Here is an 18,391-nt window from a genome sequence, read left to right as displayed (position 1 = left end):
TAAGAGGCACTTTCAGGCGAAAAATACTAAAACAAAAAGAGGCTTGAAGCAAGCAGAGTCGTGCGAGACCTGGCGTGCCAAGAGGGGCTGTTTGGCCTGACTACAGCAATAGTGTATGAGGAGAGGATTCATCTGTACTGGTCAGTATTACTTTCACTCTGCAACACAGAGATTACTACATGTATGACGTCTCCTAGCTTTAAAATATTCCACACATTTTAAGTTTGCCCCTTCCACATAGATGAAACTGCACCTTCTCATTGGATTTACTCTTAGCTCTAAGGTCGCGATTCAAATGTTACAGACGTCCCCTGCTAGGCGTCTATACTAATAGGCGCCTGACCGAGCAATTCAATTGTTTCTACGTTCGGGCGCCCATTGGCAGTTATCACGGCCGCAAGTGCCGGGTTTAGCCGCACACACAGTCTAGTGGCTAGGGCGCCCAAACCACCGTCATGGCACCCAAAAAACTGGGCTGTGGACACATTTCTTCTTGCACCTCAGAAGGCTGCGAGAAGAAATGTGTCTCCTCACAGCTTTAGGCAACAACTGAATTTCTCCTTCGGGCACCTATTTGTATAGCAGGGGGTGTCTATATCAACTGAATCACCCCCAATACTGGCATTATTATATAGAACATGAATAAAGTATATTTTCATTCAGGATATTTTTTTTATCGTTACCATGCAGAATATACCAGTTGCCACTCTCTGTGTTCTGATAAACTACTGGCATACCATAAGAACATATTCTTTATCCATGTGGTAATACTCAAAATATATAGGATGAAAAACAGTAACATACTGAGTAAAGTGGTAGTTAAATTAAAACATTATTACGGCAGGAAATATTTTTTATTTACAGATTAGAATTTAATGTATTGCTAATGCACAGAATCCAAATCCCACTAGGCAGTTAGAAAAATGATTGTGATTTATTTTCTAGTAACCATTCCCACAAATTCTGCTTTATATAAAAAATATATCATTATGGTTTTAAAGTAATATACTGTAGGATATGAGACGTGATGAGGATTCGGACAGCTGCCTGAGTTTCTATTTTCTACGACATATACGTATCACAAAACGTGCCAAGACATAGCGCTGAATAGCACTCTGATTGTGCAATGCAAAGCTCACCACCTGCTATCCTAATATAACTGAACATCTGACTGCAATGTATACAAGAATTCCAACTAAAAATAAGTCTTCATGTACGATTTATTAATGAGCTTAAACTAGGGAAAGAAAAAGATAAATAAAATCTTTAAAGCAGCAATGTCCCTAAAGCTGGGTACACACTATAAGATATATCCTGCAATATATCATTCCGATGCGAATTGGAACGATATATTGCATGGCATCGGCTTACAGCAGATGGGATGATGTGGTGAACGACGCCATACTGCTACATGCAGATGGAATGATATATCGCGATGGCCGTACACCGGATCGTGCAGTGTGTACGGCTAGCGCAATATATTGTTCCATCATATAGTGTGTACCCGCCTTAGTAATTCTTTAGACGGATAGGAAGAAACACGGGATTATCCTATGTCCTAGATAGGTAGATATATCATTTTTTGCACATGTTGGCATAACATTACAGCTTTTAAATTTGCTTCTGGTGTGTTATCTCCAGAAGCCATAGCCACTGATCAATGGGTACAGATTCTACCTACATTTGAATGACTGGTTCCTAGTCATTGTTATTTTAACCTACAGTATACAGGAGTACACACAGGGTCTCATTCAGACCCGGTCGCAAGCACCGATGTGCTCACAACCGGGGTCGATAGTTAGCCCTGCGCACGTGCAGCGGCCGCACAGCGCTTGTGCAAGCCCCGGAGCGAGAGAGAAACTCTCTCGCTCCGGAGCTCTCTACAAAAGGGGCGGCTGTCGATGTTGATCGACAGATCGCCCCGTTTTGTAGGCAGAGCAGGAAGCACCCTGGGGCTTGCGACTGCCGAGACCCAACCTTAGGGGCTCGTCGCAAGCCCCGATGGTCGCGATGGTGTTCACCATCGCGACCATCAACCTGGTCGGTTGTTAAGCTGTGGGTGGTAACCCACAGCTTACCCAACGGCCAGGAGGCTGCACTTCAAAAATGAAGCTGCCGCCCTCATTCAGAACGAGCGCTCGCTTATTGTGAGCGCCTCTGAATGAGGGCCACAGTCTCTACCTGTACTTGCATTCACAGTAATTAGTCCCCATCTATGGAAACTTGCACCTGGACTATTTTTCAAGTCACATAGTGATGTTCTATTGTTATATGAACTTGGTTAATTTTGCATTCTAACACATACTGATGGTTTGAACTGAAGTAGCTATGTCTTGGTAGATTTTTTTTTCTTTTTGCTGAATTGAACTGTTTTGAGGATTGTCTAATAGTTGCATTTATATTTCATGAGATTGCTTTATAGTCACACCATCTTTACCACCTGTTTCCTGTATTTGTCAGTTATTTGTTTGTCTGACGATCCATTCAATGTACAGTGCAGAGTAATATATTGGAGATTTATAAATAAAAAAATAATAATATTAGTAGTCATAGAAACGCAGATAATTCTGAGTTCTGCTACATGGTGACGTCATTTAAACTCTGATTAAACTGTAAAACTAGGTCTCCTGCACACTTTCTTGTGCACCTGTCACCTACAGATGTGTGCTTACATACCTCAGTACACCATGCGGCGCAAGACACCTGGCGCGAGTCCCTTGCGATTCGGCCAAGCATCTTTTTCACTACTTTTTTCCCCCCAAAATGCATCTTCGTTGTAATTGGATGCGACAAATGAGAGATTGCATTAATTAATTTGATATGCAACACTTGTATATCTGTTAGCGACTCAGTCTGTATAAAAAGCACAATGGAACTTAACGCGGAAGAAAGCTGCAGCCGCTGCAATGTAGCACATCGTATACAGACTCAGTAGAACACAGATATACAAATTAATCAGTGAAGTTTGGTGTTTATCGCATCCAATTGTGACTAAGACGAAATTCCGGGCAAAAAAAATGCAAAAGCCACGTTGCTTGGGACACTGCACGCCGAGAAGGGCAGTTTGGCACGACTGCAACAATAGTGAAATCACAATAAACATTACTATACAAAAGTATTGTTGTTGCTGCTTGCGATGTGGCAATATTCTACTAATACAGTATCTGCTTGGTGACCTGGCTGAATGGCTGCTTTAGAGCCTGGCACTTATAGAACTACAGGTTGAGTCTCCCATATCCAAAATGCTTGGGACCAGGGGTATTTTGGATAAGGAATATTCTGTATTTTGGAATATTTGCATACTATAATGAAATATCTTGGGAATGGGACCCAAATCTAAACACTGAATGCATTTATGTTCTATATACACCTTAACATACAGCCTGCAGGTCATTTTATACTATATTTTTTATAATTTTGTGCATCAAAAAAAGTTTGTGTACATACATGAAATTCATTTATGTTTCATACATACCTTATACACACAGCCTGAAGGTTATTATATACTATATATTTTAATAATTTGTGCTTTAAACAAAGTTTGTGTACATTTAACCATCAGAAAGCAAATGTTTTACTTTCTCAGTCATGCTAAAAATATTCCGTATTTCGGAATATTTGGATATGGGAGACTCAACCTGTACCACCAGAGTAATTCATGTAACGGCTATGGGGCACAACAGTTAGTGGAGTCTGACACCACTGTGGATGCCCTTGCTATGCCAAGGCCAGCACATAGGCACTGGAGCACCATTTGGGCCCCTAAAAATTTGAAATGGGGCCCAGAGATGGAATGTCACACTGCTGTAATCTGGGGTACTTCAGTCAGATTCAAGGCTCCAGAGCACATTAAGGATGTTAGTATATAATAAAACATATAAAAACAAAATCAGGGTAGATATTTTTACATTTGAATGTAAAAGGAATGGATGCTATACCTTTACTCAGATATGAACATACTTGCCTACTTATAACATGGGAGAAGTGGAAGGTGCAGGAAGCTTGGTGCTGCAAATCACTTCACTCCAGCCCCATTTGTTCCCCCATTGTGTAATGCTGCCAATGTGTGGCATCGTGCAGCGGGGGGCTTGGACCCTTCATTGGATAAGTGGTCAGGACACAGGAGGCTAGTCCATTCTCCCAAGAGTAGTGGAGAATTTCGGGAATAGAGTACGCAAGTGTGGATAAGGGGTTACATTATAAATAAAGACACTTTAAAGGTTGCATGGTAAACATTTAGCTTCGCTCATTGTACATGTCAAAAAGAGTTGAGAAACCCTGGCTTAGAGAACACATTAACAACATTCATCATTATCTACTGCAACATTTCTATTATATTCTAAAGGCAACCACAGTACAATAATTGACATGCACAAAGATGTTCTAATTCTGGAATTCTCCTTAATTCCCCTCTGAAAAGGTGAGGTGTTCATCTCGCCAGGCTCTAATATGACTTGTGTTTTACATATTTCACATTTAAACTGAAAAAATGATAGGCTGAAAAGGTCATTTTAAGCCGCTGATACTGTAAAATAAAATAAGGATGCTTATAGTAATGTTCTTATTTTGTTTTGCTTATTTTTTATATACAAATGACACAAAATGAAAAGTTCAGACAGTCTGGGTAATCTGTTTAAATTACTTTTAGAAGGTGGATGAAGTACACTGTCTTTTTTGATACTTTAACAAATAATGTTTTCAAGCTCTAAATTGAATGGCTGGGCTACAGTACAATGAGTAACACGGTGAAAATGAAAAATTAAAGCCAAATTGCTGACTTTAGTTGTACAAGGTCTTATTTATAACAGTTTCCAATTACCTAGAGAAAAAATAAGCTCCTGAACTTGTAGCCATTAATAATTAAGACCACTATCTTGCTATTACCATTTTTCAAGATAAGACTAACACAGCACCACAATGTAATTAATTGAGCAGCAGCTAGGGAACACAATTTATTTACAATGTACAATCCTTTAACTATATGTTACCATTCTGACAGAGCTGACCTTAGTCTTCACATACAGAGTCTCACCTTCATTAAGTGCTGAAACGTGGTATCGGAACCAGTGGCACTTTAACGACTGTGTGGAACTTGTGTTCACTATTCACCAAATGTTCTCTTCAAGAATATATATCAATATATCTTAATAAATATGGGATTACTACCCCCTCTCTCAATAAAAAACAAACAATACAACTACTGAACATAGAGACAGTTTATGTTAAGCAAAAACTATGAATTTTCTTCTTCGGTGAGAATAACCCTGACACATAAGTCAGTTATTAAAATACTCTGCAAACTGCAATAATAACAACCAAAGGCAACCATACACCAGCAATCAATTGGGGCAACTCTGCATTTTGCAGATGATTGTGAAAAAGAAACAAATCTTCCATGTATGGGGTTTACAGATCACAGATTCCGACCAAAAAGTGATTGAAATTGGTACATGTTGGATTTCACAGACCAATTGGGGCTGTAGATTGCTAGTGTTTGGTAACAATCAGCCGATTTGCAGACCGTTACCAGTAAAGGCCCGCAATACACTAGCGACAGATTTCCGCAATACCTCGATCCACATATGTTGGGACTGGGGCTTCAGTGAAATCCAATATTTTGGATTTCATTAATTTGCCAAACACAATCAAACTATGATCGTGATCAGCAAACTGAGTTTTTCTGACATGTTGATTTTCACAGATTCCCCGACAGCACTTCTGACCGGCGGATCCGATCGGGTCAAGGAATTGGTGGATTGCGGGCCATTAAATTGATGAACCTTTCAAGATTATCAGATCTGTCTTTCCTGCAAATCACTGAAAAAATATCTGTAATGTATGGGCACCGATTGGTGGATGTGGATTGGGTAATCTTTAAATTGGGGGGGAAATCACAAAATCAGTGAATATTTTTTTCGTGATTGCTGATGCATGGGCCCCTTTAGGCAGAAAAAGGCCAGCAGAACAATGTGCAAGTTCAGGGGTCTATAAAGATGTCACTTTATACAAGGCACCAAATATTTCACACAAAACTAAATGCATTGAGTAGTTCATGGTTTTAAACCATTACTAGCAACCAAATACTTTCTTATACAACAGAAAGATTCCAATGTCAGCAGGCATGATAAATGGCAACATAGGAGCTTTGCATTTTGGCAACACTACTCACAGCAGCATCCCAGCCACCCAACATATGACATTCAGATACATGAACAAACCCAGTAAGAAGAAAAGAGAAATCAGGTACACCTTAATACATAGCACTTAGTCATACTAGTTTCCTATGAAATGAGTCTTATAAAGTTGCTAATAAAGCATTAACATTTCAAAAGCATAATTTGCCTTCATCTGACCAATTTGCCGTCTACCACGTCAACAAATCTAATCATGGTAATCCAAAAAAACCTACAGTAGGTGAAAACATTGCAAAATTGTCTGCCGCAACAGAGCTCACTGTTATAAAATGAAGGAAAGTAAACAAAAAAACTAATTGTTTATCACAGTTTCCTTTTTAAAGGGGAACTTTCCTGGAATTAAAGGATAAAACCATAATAACAGAATTCTTAGAACACTTTTTTTTAATTCTGTGATCATTTAATATCACAAATGGAAGATAAACAATATAAATCACAGAGTTATAATATAGAAACCTTCAGTATATTAAGATTTCTGACTAAGCAGATTATATAAAGAGCACTCATTCCGAGCTGTCTCAGTTATGAAATTTGACTATAGAATCTACTTTGTTAGAATTTGAGACAAGTATATGGTGTGTTTTGAGCATAGGAATGTACAACGTATACATTCACAGAAATTATATCAATAAGTTACCAGTACAGTAAAGTGACAAAATTGTTTATGCTTTTTCCTAAAGTACTAAGAAAAGTTTGTAGAATATTTTGACAAGTACCATATTTTCTAGCTTAAATGACTCAAGAAAAGCCACCAAAATATAGAGCAAAAAAAAAAATAACACATTACTAGAAGCGCCACACCCATCGTAAACGCCATACCCCTAAACATGCAGCTCCATAAATGCCACTGTGAGCTTGAACACACGGAGAAGGAATGCAGGAGAACAAGGCAGAGGTTATTGTTAGCGGGTACAGGGGGAGCAGGAACACAGGGCAGAGGTCACTGTAAGAAGGTACAGGGGGAGCAGGAACACAGGGCAGAGGTCACTGTAAGAAGGTACAGGGGGAGCAGGAACACAGGGCAGAGGTCACTGTAAGAAGGTACAGGGGGAGCAGGAACACAGGGCAGAGGTCACTGTAAGAAGGTACAGGGGGAGCAGGAACACAGGGCAGAGGTCACTGTAAGAAGGTACAGGGGGAGCAGGAACACAGGGCAGAGGTCACTGTAAGAAGGTACAGGGGGAGCAGGAACACAGGGCAGAGGTCACTGTAAGAAGGTACAGGGGGAGCAGGAACACAGGGCAGAGGTCACTGTAAGAAGGTACAGGGGGAGAAGGAACACAGGGCAGAGGTCACTGTAAGAAGGTACAGGGGGAGCAGGAACACAGGGCAGAGGTCACTGTAAGAAGGTACAGGGGGAGCAGGAACACAGGGCAGAGGTCACTGTAAGAAGGTACAGGGGGAGCAGGAACACAGGGCAGAGGTCACTGTAAGAAGGTACAGGGGGAGCAGGAACACAGGGCAGAGGTCACTGTAAGAAGGTACAGGGGGAGCAGGTACACAGGGCAGAGGTCACTGTAAGAAGGTACAGGGGGAGCAGGAACACAGGGCAGAGGTCACTGTAAGAAGGTACAGGGGGAGCAGGAACACAGGGCAGAGGTCACTGTAAGAAGGTACAGGGGGAGCAGGAACACAGGGCAGAGGTCACTGTAAGAAGGTACAGGGGGAGCAGGAAAGCAGAAGCACAGAGAAGAGGAGACTCCTGCTTTTTTTTTTTTTTTTTACAAATACTTTTTAAACATGTAAACGCTTCAGTGTCTGCAAAATAAAATATGGTATATTCTATTTATAAATGTACATTAAAGTACAATTGTACTTACTGTCATTGTGCCCCTCCCTCTTCAGCATCTGCACTGCACCAACATATTTCTTCAGCTGAACTTTGAGCACTTCATTTTCCCTATCCAAACAAAATAGAAAGATGGGTCACCCAAGTGTACAAAATTATTTAATGCTTTCGAAACAATGTTTTCTTCATAATATCTATACTTGACACTTTATGGACCTCCCCAGTGGGTAGATCCAAGCAGCAAGTAAGGGGAGGGTGATGTTGTAATGAGCATCATCATGGCTTCACCCCCCGCTGTGTAATGCCACCATCATGTAGTGATGGCGTCTTCTCAGGAAGACTCTTTTGGGGCCCAGGAGAAGTCCTCAAAATATGTGAGTCTGCCAGACATTCAGGGAGATTAGACAAGTATGTTCCACTAACATTTCTGAAATGTTTAAGGGAAGATTCCACTTTTTAAAGCCATTCTGTACACACAGAGAGGTAGGCACTTTATTAACTGTACCAATATTTAAAGCAATGGAGCCTATTAATTACTAAAGGCTTCAGCAAGGATTCTGCTGCTATTGAATTGATAGGCTGCATTGTCATGACCATTCGAATTATGGCTGCCTCCACAAATGCTAGATGACAGGACATTTAATGTTAAAAATAGTGTTTGTGATTCAGAATTGCAGTACAGGTTGAGTCTCCCATATTCAAAATACTTGGGACAAGAAGTATTTTGGATAACGGAATTTTCCGTATTTTGGAATATATGCATACCATAATGAGGCATTTTGGGGATAGGACCGAAATCTAAAACACAGAATGCATTTATGTTATACAGGTTGAGTCTCCCATATCCAAAATGCTTGGGATCAGGGGTATTTTGGATATCGGAATATTCCGTTTTTTCGAATATTTGCAAACCATATTAAAATGTCTTAGAAATAGGGCCCAAATCTAAACACAGAATGTATTTATGATTTATATACACCTTATACACACAGCCTGAAGGTAATTTTATACAATATTTTCAATAATTTTGTGGCTCAAAGTTTGTGTACAAACATGAAATTCATTTATGTGTCATAAACACCTTATACACACAGCCTATAGGTCATTTTATACTTTATTTTTAATAATTGTGTGCCTTAAGCAAAGTTTGTGTGCATTGAACCATCAAAAATCAAAGTTTTCACTATCTCAGTCATGCTAAAAATAGTCCGTATTTCTGAATATTTGGATATGGGAGACTCAACCTGTATATACATCTTATACACAGCCTAAAGGTAATTTTATTCAATATTTTTTTATTATTTTGTTCATCACACAAAAAGTTTGTTTACATACACAAAATTAAATACAATAAAGTAAATTTTTTTGTGCATTAAACAGCTTGTGTACATGGAACCATCAGAAAGCAAAGGTGTCACTATTTCAGTCGCGCTCAAAAACTTGCGTATTTCAGAATATTTGGATATGGGAGACTCAACCTGTATATACATTAAAAGAGCTGGACATATCATGTGTGTTGTGTATGTCAAGGTTGAGTATTAATGCAAATCTGTCTTATGATGTATCAAACTTAGATCCCAGAAAGGTTATATTTGTCAAGTCAAAAGATAATTCCACTCAAAACTGTAGTTTTAAGTTGAGTTCCATAGGTTACCAGTATAACACCCAATGTCTACCATAGCCTGTGGTTGTAGCTCTTCCTCAGGCTGGCTTTTATCAATTTATTAAATAGGAATACCAGCGCTAGCTGTAAATTAGGAAATATAAATGTATAATAATATATAAGCAGGACGGTTGTTTATAAAAATTTACTATATAACATTTATTTGTTCATGTATAAAAAAAACTGTTAATCATAAAATCAAACATCTATGTGCACAATAATAATAAATTAATATAATATAGGCCACTTTTTTAGGCTCCCAAATCTCTTGGTGAATAAGGACCTTCTCTAGGTAATATTAGCAGCAAGGTTTACCAGGCATTGTAGTAAAATCCCCAAGCATAGATGTTTGCTAGTATTCATATTTAATACGTTTTTCTGATTAGTGGATTGTCAACAATCTTACTAGCTTCTGTTGATAGCGTACCTTATTAGATATACTGTATATACTGCGGCTTTTATCAATACAGCAGTGGCCATGGTAGGTGTTGGGGGAAGAACCAAACAGGTTGAAAAGCCAGTCCTAAATAAGATTTATTCTGCATTAAAGTCACACCTATGGAATTCATCCTAAAACCTAATTTTGTATTCGCCTTTCAGTTAAGCAATTAGATCACACCTTATTAGTACTACTAAACTATATTAATATATTTAAGACAGTCAAAATTATTTATGTCAAAAAAGAAGTACAGACAGCCACAATAATTCAGATGAATAATAGCAGTAACTAAAAACATATATACTGTACATATGTACATTCATGGATATATAAAATGTATTGAGCCACAGAGCAGCAATATCTCACAAAAGAATGACATTCTGCCCTCAATGCACTGAGGCCGTATAAGGCCTTAAGCTCCATAGTGACCGCGTGACCACAGTAATGCTAAGCATATCTCAGGTACATTACACTTATAGTAACCCCTGCTCCTCCTCAGAAAATACCTTGGGCTATTCTGCAGCCACCAGGACCTGACTGTACAATTTAAGGAAGTGGAAGATGGCAAGCTAATTACAGAACCACTCCAGGTGAATAGGGGACATGTGGACAGCCAGAGCTCTGGTAGATTAAATAAAATAGTCAGTCAGGACAGGTCAAAATCAGCATAATAACCTGAACAAATGTAGAAGCCAAGTCAAGAAAAATATAACAGTCAACCAGCAGAAAATCAGAAGCCAAGGACAAAGCAAACTGACAATTAAATCAACAGAAATGCAAAGAGACTTACAAAATGCGGGGAAAAAATGCATGTATGGCTATCATTTCTTAGCAACTCACTCTGCGCACACACTACAAGATGTAGTCAGGATTCCGGCAGTGACCATCCCAACGGTCACAATACTGGCAACAGAATCCTGACTGTCAAAATACAGATGAATCCTGATGGTATTAGGGTTAGACACAGACAGCGGTAGGTGACGGTTATGATGCAGATCGGTGTCAGTTAGAGTTAGGCTGCCAAAGGGGATGGTTAGAAAAAAAGGGAGATATCCTCTTATTGCGCTCTACCACATATCACACCATAAAAACTAATAGGATTCCCAATGTATAATCAGTAAACAAACCAGTCCAAAAGTAGTTACAACTGTTCTTGATTCCTGCAGTTTCACAATCTATTCTTAATGTAGTCTGATGTCTATTCCAATTGGTAATTCCAAGAAAAAAATGATTTCCTTTCATTCAGTTCCTCAGAAAGGGCTACAAGAAAATTGGGAGGAACCCAATAGTGTAGTATGTCTAAACTAATGTCTTCAAAAGACTCTGATAAAGATGAATAGCTATCCCCGTCACCTTGAAAAAGCAAGAATTATCGTACCATACTTACTCTGAATCACAGAGTTATCCTCACATTAAGGTATCATTAACTACAGTCCTCTGATCACACTATGGGGAAGGTACAATCACACCCGTGTATAGAATATAGCAAAGCGTACCTTAATCACAATTAGCCGTGCAGCAACATGTACATAAAGGTTTCTTTTAAGTCATTATAGTTTCCCCTTCTTCTCCTTATCCCTCACTTATTCCTTCTTCCTAAATGGAATTTTGTCATGGCTGGTATAGGGTCTGTGATGTTTCCCTGCAACGCCAGATACTTTGCGACAGCTCGTCCCCAGGTTATGCTGTAGGTATGGGTCAGTTAAGGTTAGAATACTAGCTAAAATCCATTGGGAATTTGACCTTTGGGATTCCACTGCCGGTATTGTGATCATCAGGATGGTGACCGCCGGGATATTGTACCCAATCCTTTACAATATGACTACATATATGTTTCTAGGCAATATTTTTATGTGCAGTACCCCAATGTAAAAATTTATTTCTACTGCCTACTATAAAACAATGACCCCTCTCATGTTGGTTAGGTAGAAAGTAGATCTCAGTCCTTGCGGTTACTGAAAAAAAAAAATCAATGCCAATCCAGAAGGCTTGTTAAAACAGTAAATCCTAGTCCTAGTGGCTTGTGTGGAAAGTAAACCCTAGTCCTAGTGGCTGGTGAGGTAAGCAAATACCAGTACTGGTTCCTGGGATGCAAAGTAAATCCAGTCCTGGTGGCTTGGGTGCAAAGTAAATCCCAGTCCTAGTGGCTAGGGTGCAAAGCAAATCGCAACTCGGATGCAAAGTAAATCCCAGTCCCGGTGGCTGGGGTGCAAAATAAATCCCAGTCCTGGTGGATCAGATGCAAAGTAAATACCAGTCCTGGTGGCTGGAGTGCAAAGTAAATCCCAGTCCTGGTGCCTCGGGTGCAAAGTAAATCCCAGTCCTGGTGCCTCGGGTGCAAAGTAAATCCCAGTCCTGGTGGACTGGGATTTTAGGGGAGTGTATGCGAAACCTACTGACAAAAAAACCTTACTCTGCGCAAGCAGCCACCACCCTTGTTCGTTGAAATCTGGATTTCCAAAGTCACAGATGATTTGAGTGGCTCGCATTACAAGTGATCACTCTAAACTGAACACAGAATTGAATAAAGTAGTTCAAAAATTCATTGTCAGAGGTTACGATCTCAACCTTTGATGAAACAAAAACAGGAGGTGTTGGACATTCCCAGGTCCCATTTACTAAAACCCAGGACCAACTGATTCCGTGGGTCAGCAAGTTCAACACGTCCAGTCCGGTATTATCTAGAGCCACCAGAGCCTTATGGCCAATTGTTTCCACTGATCAAGATCACAAGTGCTTTAGAAATAAACACCCTATGACATGCTTCACCAGAGGCAGGAACACCAAAGACATCGTAGTGCACACGGGCATTACCAACTTCACGGGTCCTTCAGCCTCTATTCCTAACTTTTTAACCAAAGCACCAGGCTGCTATAAATGCCTTTGCTGCACCACCTGCGGCAACATGCAAACAGGCACATCCTTTAAACACCCCCATTCAGACCAGATATTCCAAATAAGATATGTTTTGTCTTGCACTTCCTCAAATATTAAATATATAATCATTTGTCCTTGCGGACTCTATTATGTGGGGAAGACCACGCATACAATGAGGGAAAGGATGGCACTCCATCGGTCAGCCATTAGAGCCGCACTGTCCGGCAAGACCTCGGAACAACCAGTGGCCAGTCACTTTGCGGAGAAAGAACAGGAATTATCCACCCTCAAACATATTGCCATCGATCACATTTCTAAATCCCTTAGAGGAGGTGACAGGGGCAACAGTTTGTTACAACTAGAGGCAAGATGGACCTACAGGCTAAAAGCCATCAATCCGGATGGTCTTAATGAATAAATCGTCTGGAGCATGTTCAATTAGACCCCTTATTATTGTTATTTCCGTGATCTAGCGTTATACATTAGGATCATTGACTCCCTGGCATTCACTATGTAACCATAGCCTTTCAGTACATATAGGCCCTGATTCAGACCCACTCGCGAGCGGCTGTCCGCTCGCAAGTGGGTCGATGGTCTGCACTGAGCATGCGCACGACGGCGGGAGCTCCGTCGTGCGCATGCGCCAGACGCGACGAGCGAAGGACTTTCCTTCGCTCGTTGTGTCTGATCAAAGGGGGCGTGCTGTCGATGTTGATTGACAGCACGCCCCCTTTGGTGGGAGTGCCGGGGGCGTGCCTCCCTGACGGGGGCGTTCCCAAGGGAACGCCTACCGTCAGAAGCCGGCCCACTGACATCACTAGTGATGTCAGTGGGAGTGATTTTGGCTCTGATAGAGCCAAAATCACTCCGGGCCTTGCGGTTGAAAACCTCAACCGCAGGCTCCGGCTCGCAGTGGCGATGGTCGCGATGGTCACGGCCATCGCGGCCATCAAACTGCACGTTCGTATAGGCTGTGGGTGGTGACCCACAGCTATACGAGCGTCCAGGAGGACGCTCCATAATTATGGAGGGCGGCCCTCATTCAGAGCGTGTGCTCTGCTCAGAGCGTACGGCTCTGAATGAGGGCCATAGTCTCCTCTATGACCCGTCTTGGTTTATCTACTGTTTCAAGATAGGCCGACACTACTTTTGTGTTAATTTTCCTTTGCAGGTTTCCCATATGAATTAGTTTCTTATTGTCAATTTACAGATGTGATTTGTTTAGCGTTTTGCTTTACACTTTTACGTCATATGCTACATGAATGTTTAATCATCACTTTTACTTAGGGATGTTTGGGTCTTCTATTCACATGTTTTGTTTCTCTCTAGCTAGTTCTTGGTGAGGTCACGGAATTATTATTCATTTCGGGTACTATTCTGCCTATGCTTTGCCTTGCAGTGATCACTTGCAACGCCGCTAGGCTTCCCTGGTTACCATGGACTCCGGTTGACCGTCGGCGCCGTTAGGTCAGCTCTGCGTGTCAGATCTCTTTCCAGGTACCTTCCTCCTTCATGACTTTCGCGGGATCTCTCACCTATTTAAGGTAAGCCCTACGGTTTATACATTGTTGTACACCTTGACAAAGGGGCCTAGTGACCCCAAAACATTGGTCTTTATTTACAGGATTTGAAATATAAACTAAGTTAATACTTCTAAAACCCGGAGTGCCACAGTATTTTTTCTCCTATGCCTCCTTACACCTGAGGGCACCTGGGTACACAATAACAATGGTTTGGATGAGTGCCGGATTACTTGCAGTGTATAAATATATATATATAGGCTCGGATAGGTTCGAGTTTGCACGTGGAGTTCGGATTTTCCCTCCAAAAAAACGGAACTCAGAAAGAGGCAAAACGTCATCTTGCACGGACGAACATCATCATTCCTGGACAAAAGTCCAGGAATGATGATGTTCGTCCATGCAAGATGACGTTTTGCCTCTTTCTAAGTTTCGTTTTTTTGGAGGGAAAAATCCAAACACCACATGCAAACTCGAACCTATCCGAGCCTGCACATCCCTAATATATATATATATATATATATATATATATATATATATATATATATACATACACACACATTATATATAGTGAAATTAGCAGTATTGAGAATGCTGGCAGGTTGAGATGTTACTGCGGTCATGGGGTCTCCTGGCCATGCTGTTGGATGCTTCTGCTTCTATTGCCGGATGCTTTCTGTTTTGGAATCTCAGATGGAGGCCTGCCGTTCCAAAATCTTAGATATTGAGGGACAATATCTATTAACAAAATATCCATTTTGTTGATCTGTCCAAGAAGGTAGAAGGTTCCCCTCCGGAGGAGTTTCTGGAAAAGAGTCAGGTCGACTCCTTTGTCCATGATGGCTTCACTGTCCAATTTGCAGGTGGATAGGGCATGTTGTATTGCTACTAGGGTTCTCCCTCCTTGTACTTTCATAGCAAATAATTTGCATTTAAAGACAGGGATGCTATCCTCTGTTTAGCCCTTCTGCATGGTCTTCTAGAGTACAATGGAAATAGGATGGCTGTATATCCGTATTCCTGTATGGATGTCCAGAAGGCCAGGTCCCAATGGAATGGGATTGAAATACCGGCCTAACCTGTACCCTAAACCTAACCCTCCTGCGGGGGTGCCTAGCCCTAACCTCCCCCTTCCCCAAGCCTAACCCTAAGCCTCCCCGGGGGATGCCTATCCCCAAGTCCTCCCTGGGTGCCCTAAACCTAAGTATCCCCACATGGCTAAGAGGAGTGGTGCCCCGGACTTACCACATCCTGGATTCCAGCGTCAGGATTATGATAGACGTCGGTATCTCGACGCCTATCATTAATCCCTAGCCAGCATTCTGTGGTCGGGATTGTGACATAACTACATACCGGTCCGAAAATGTACAAATGAAAAGGCATCTCCGTGAACTGGGCCTCATTTACGTCATGTTATTCCCTGCCTGACTGTGTGTAGTGGAGGATGGTCTATCTAATTTCTTTGACTCACCTAGGGAAGCTACCTCGTGGCTGGAGCTTAGCGGCTCTGGCAGAGACACTACTACTGACTGATTTGGGTTGCTTATAGGTGGACTGTGCTGATCTCAGGGTGATGTCTTGCAATTCTAGCGTTCTTATTAACACGGTTTGTATTTATTATCATGCATCTTTTCTGGTTTGTAGAGTTTTAGTGTGTTTTTCATCATTGCCCTATAACTGTCTTCTGTTTAACGTTATATACTATTTTCCTATATTTTGAGGTGTATATTTATAATGGTCTTCTGGGACATCATCCAGCGTCCCGAGATGGGCACTTTTACCTGGGGCTAGAGGGACATTAGACATGTCTAAAAGTAAGACCTGCTCCCCCTCTTATCCCTATAGAATTTGATTGTTAGATAGTTATCTGGGGTTTGTACTGTTGTTCATAAGTTTAGGATTCAGGTATACCAGTTTGGGATGTGTACACAAGGTGGGAGATGGGGGTGTTTCTGGAAATGTTTTGCGGGTGGTTTTTCTGTTATACTATGTATGCCATTTGCGCAGTATTACTGAGAGTTTTCATGCCTTTGTCTTTAAACTGCTATTGTTTACTGTACCCTATTCTTGATGCTCTGTAAGGTACTTGTTAGGTGCCTCCATTATGCTATATTTGGCAACTCACCAACTGTTGCTCCTGGTATTGTGCTACCCCTGCAAGGTTAAATAGTCCTGATGCCCCCATTCAGTCTCTTAAAATGTCCGGAGACCCAATGATAGGGTGAAGTTTTCCCTGGTTTTGAATCAGGTGAAAAAGTCTAATGCTGATATAATTTGCCTGTTTGAAAAGTATTTAGTGGGAGGGAATGTATTGGCCATGCATAAACGCTGGGTGAGCTAAGCCTATCACTCCACATATTCTTCATATTTCAGGGGAGTATCGGACTTAATTTGTAGGTCCCTTAGTTGTGTCCTGGAGGAAGCTCAGATCAATCCCCTGGGGCGCTATGTATTTGTATGTGAGTCTCTTTATTCCTTGCCATTTAGGATTCTTGAGTTTATATTCTCCATCCATAGACTAGAGAGGTCCTGAAAATATGTAGTGAATTTGTGTCCCTGTCTCCTGATACCCCTGTAATATGTGTAAGTGATATCAGTAATGTGTTACAACACACACTGGATAGGTGGCAAGACACCTGCTGTCTGTGGTCATTCACCTCACACCTTTGTTAAGTTAGTAGAGGAACGTGGCCGGTGGTTGTGTGGTGAGTGTGCAATCCTAACTTGGCGCAGTACTAATGCTTCTCAGCCGGTCACCTTGTTTTAATATCCAAAAGGTTGGCATCTATGGTTGTGGGAGTGGAGTGTATGTGGAGTGTGTGCAGGGTTGTGGATGTAGGACCATGCCTCCTTTGAAAGCGAAATCCTTTCTGGCTCACTCTAATTGGTTCTGGCTCAGAATTGGAAGCCCAATATGAGGATATCTTCTTCAAAAATACAGATTCAGTCTCTCAATGATTTGTGGAATGCCTTTTAAGTCTGTCCTACATGGCTCCTTGATCAGGAGGGTTATAAATATCAAAGCTTTCCATAAACAAAAGGAGGATGACCTGAAAAATCAGTGTAAGATGCTTGAGCAGCAGTATCTGATTGAGGGTACTCCTACCGCAAGGACCTGGAGGCCAGAGTAGCAGCTGGCATAGAGAATGATACTGGTCTGGAAACAGGGACTGGAATCTACCAGAATGAGGCGCTGGAACAGATTGTGGTGAACTCAGCCTCAGCACCTGAACCACAGGAACTAAAGGCTGCCACCCACTACTGGGAACTCAGGAAACATACAAATTTAGACTCAGAACCAAACAGAAATAGACTGGAAACAAGAACTCAGAACTAAAATTAGAGATGAGAGCTCAGACCTGTGCATCCGAAGATACCCAGATCCGGAACCCAAACAATAGCACAGAACTGGAACTTGAGACTCAGCACTAACCCCAGCTGCCAGATTACCAGAAGCCAAACACCTACACCTATGGTGTGTTAACAGGTGGACTGATATGAAGGTAAGTAGAGAGACTGGCTAGATTGAGGAAGAGTACTGCTGGGAACAGATGCTGGATGGTTAAGCAAAGTCCTCGCTGGAGAAGAATACCAGAACAGAATGAGGAATCCTTTGCAGCAGCAGCAGGTGGATTTGTTGAAGCACCAGTGGAGTCCCAGGAGAAATTACAGATGACAGGAGTGCAGGATACGCTTGCAAGTAGGCAAGGGCACTTGCAGGTGTAAGGAGTGCTTGCAGGAACACAAACGTATTTGTAGGTTAACGGAAGCTCTTCCGGGTGCACACAAGTACTTGCATGTGACAGGAGCAGTCGCAGGACAAAAGAGTAATTTGTAGGTAAACGGGAGCTCTTGCATGTGAATACAGGAACAGAACATATGCAGCTGAAGCCCGAAGCCACGGAGAAT

At 41.4% G+C, this 18,391-nt stretch overlaps 1 protein-coding gene across 2 annotated transcripts in view; it reads right to left on the bottom strand.

Annotated features, from left to right (window-relative positions):
- SNX29 (sorting nexin 29) overlaps nt 1-18,391 on the bottom strand; it is a 682,594-nt gene that overhangs the window by 546,320 nt on the left and 117,883 nt on the right. For both annotated transcript variants that reach the window (XM_088474249.1, XM_088474250.1), the window contains exon 14: nt 8,015-8,094. In XM_088474249.1, the coding sequence (XP_088330375.1) occupies nt 8,015-8,094 (80 nt within the window). The remainder of the gene's footprint in view (nt 1-8,014; nt 8,095-18,391) is intronic.

The sequence above is a fragment of the Taudactylus pleione genome, unplaced genomic scaffold (assembly GCF_031769625.1).
Source record: "Taudactylus pleione unplaced genomic scaffold, aTauple2 ptg000149l, whole genome shotgun sequence".
Classification (NCBI taxonomy): Eukaryota; Metazoa; Chordata; class Amphibia; order Anura; family Myobatrachidae; genus Taudactylus; species Taudactylus pleione.
Note: the sequence above shows the minus strand (reverse complement) of the source record. Positions and strands in the feature narration are given on the sequence as shown.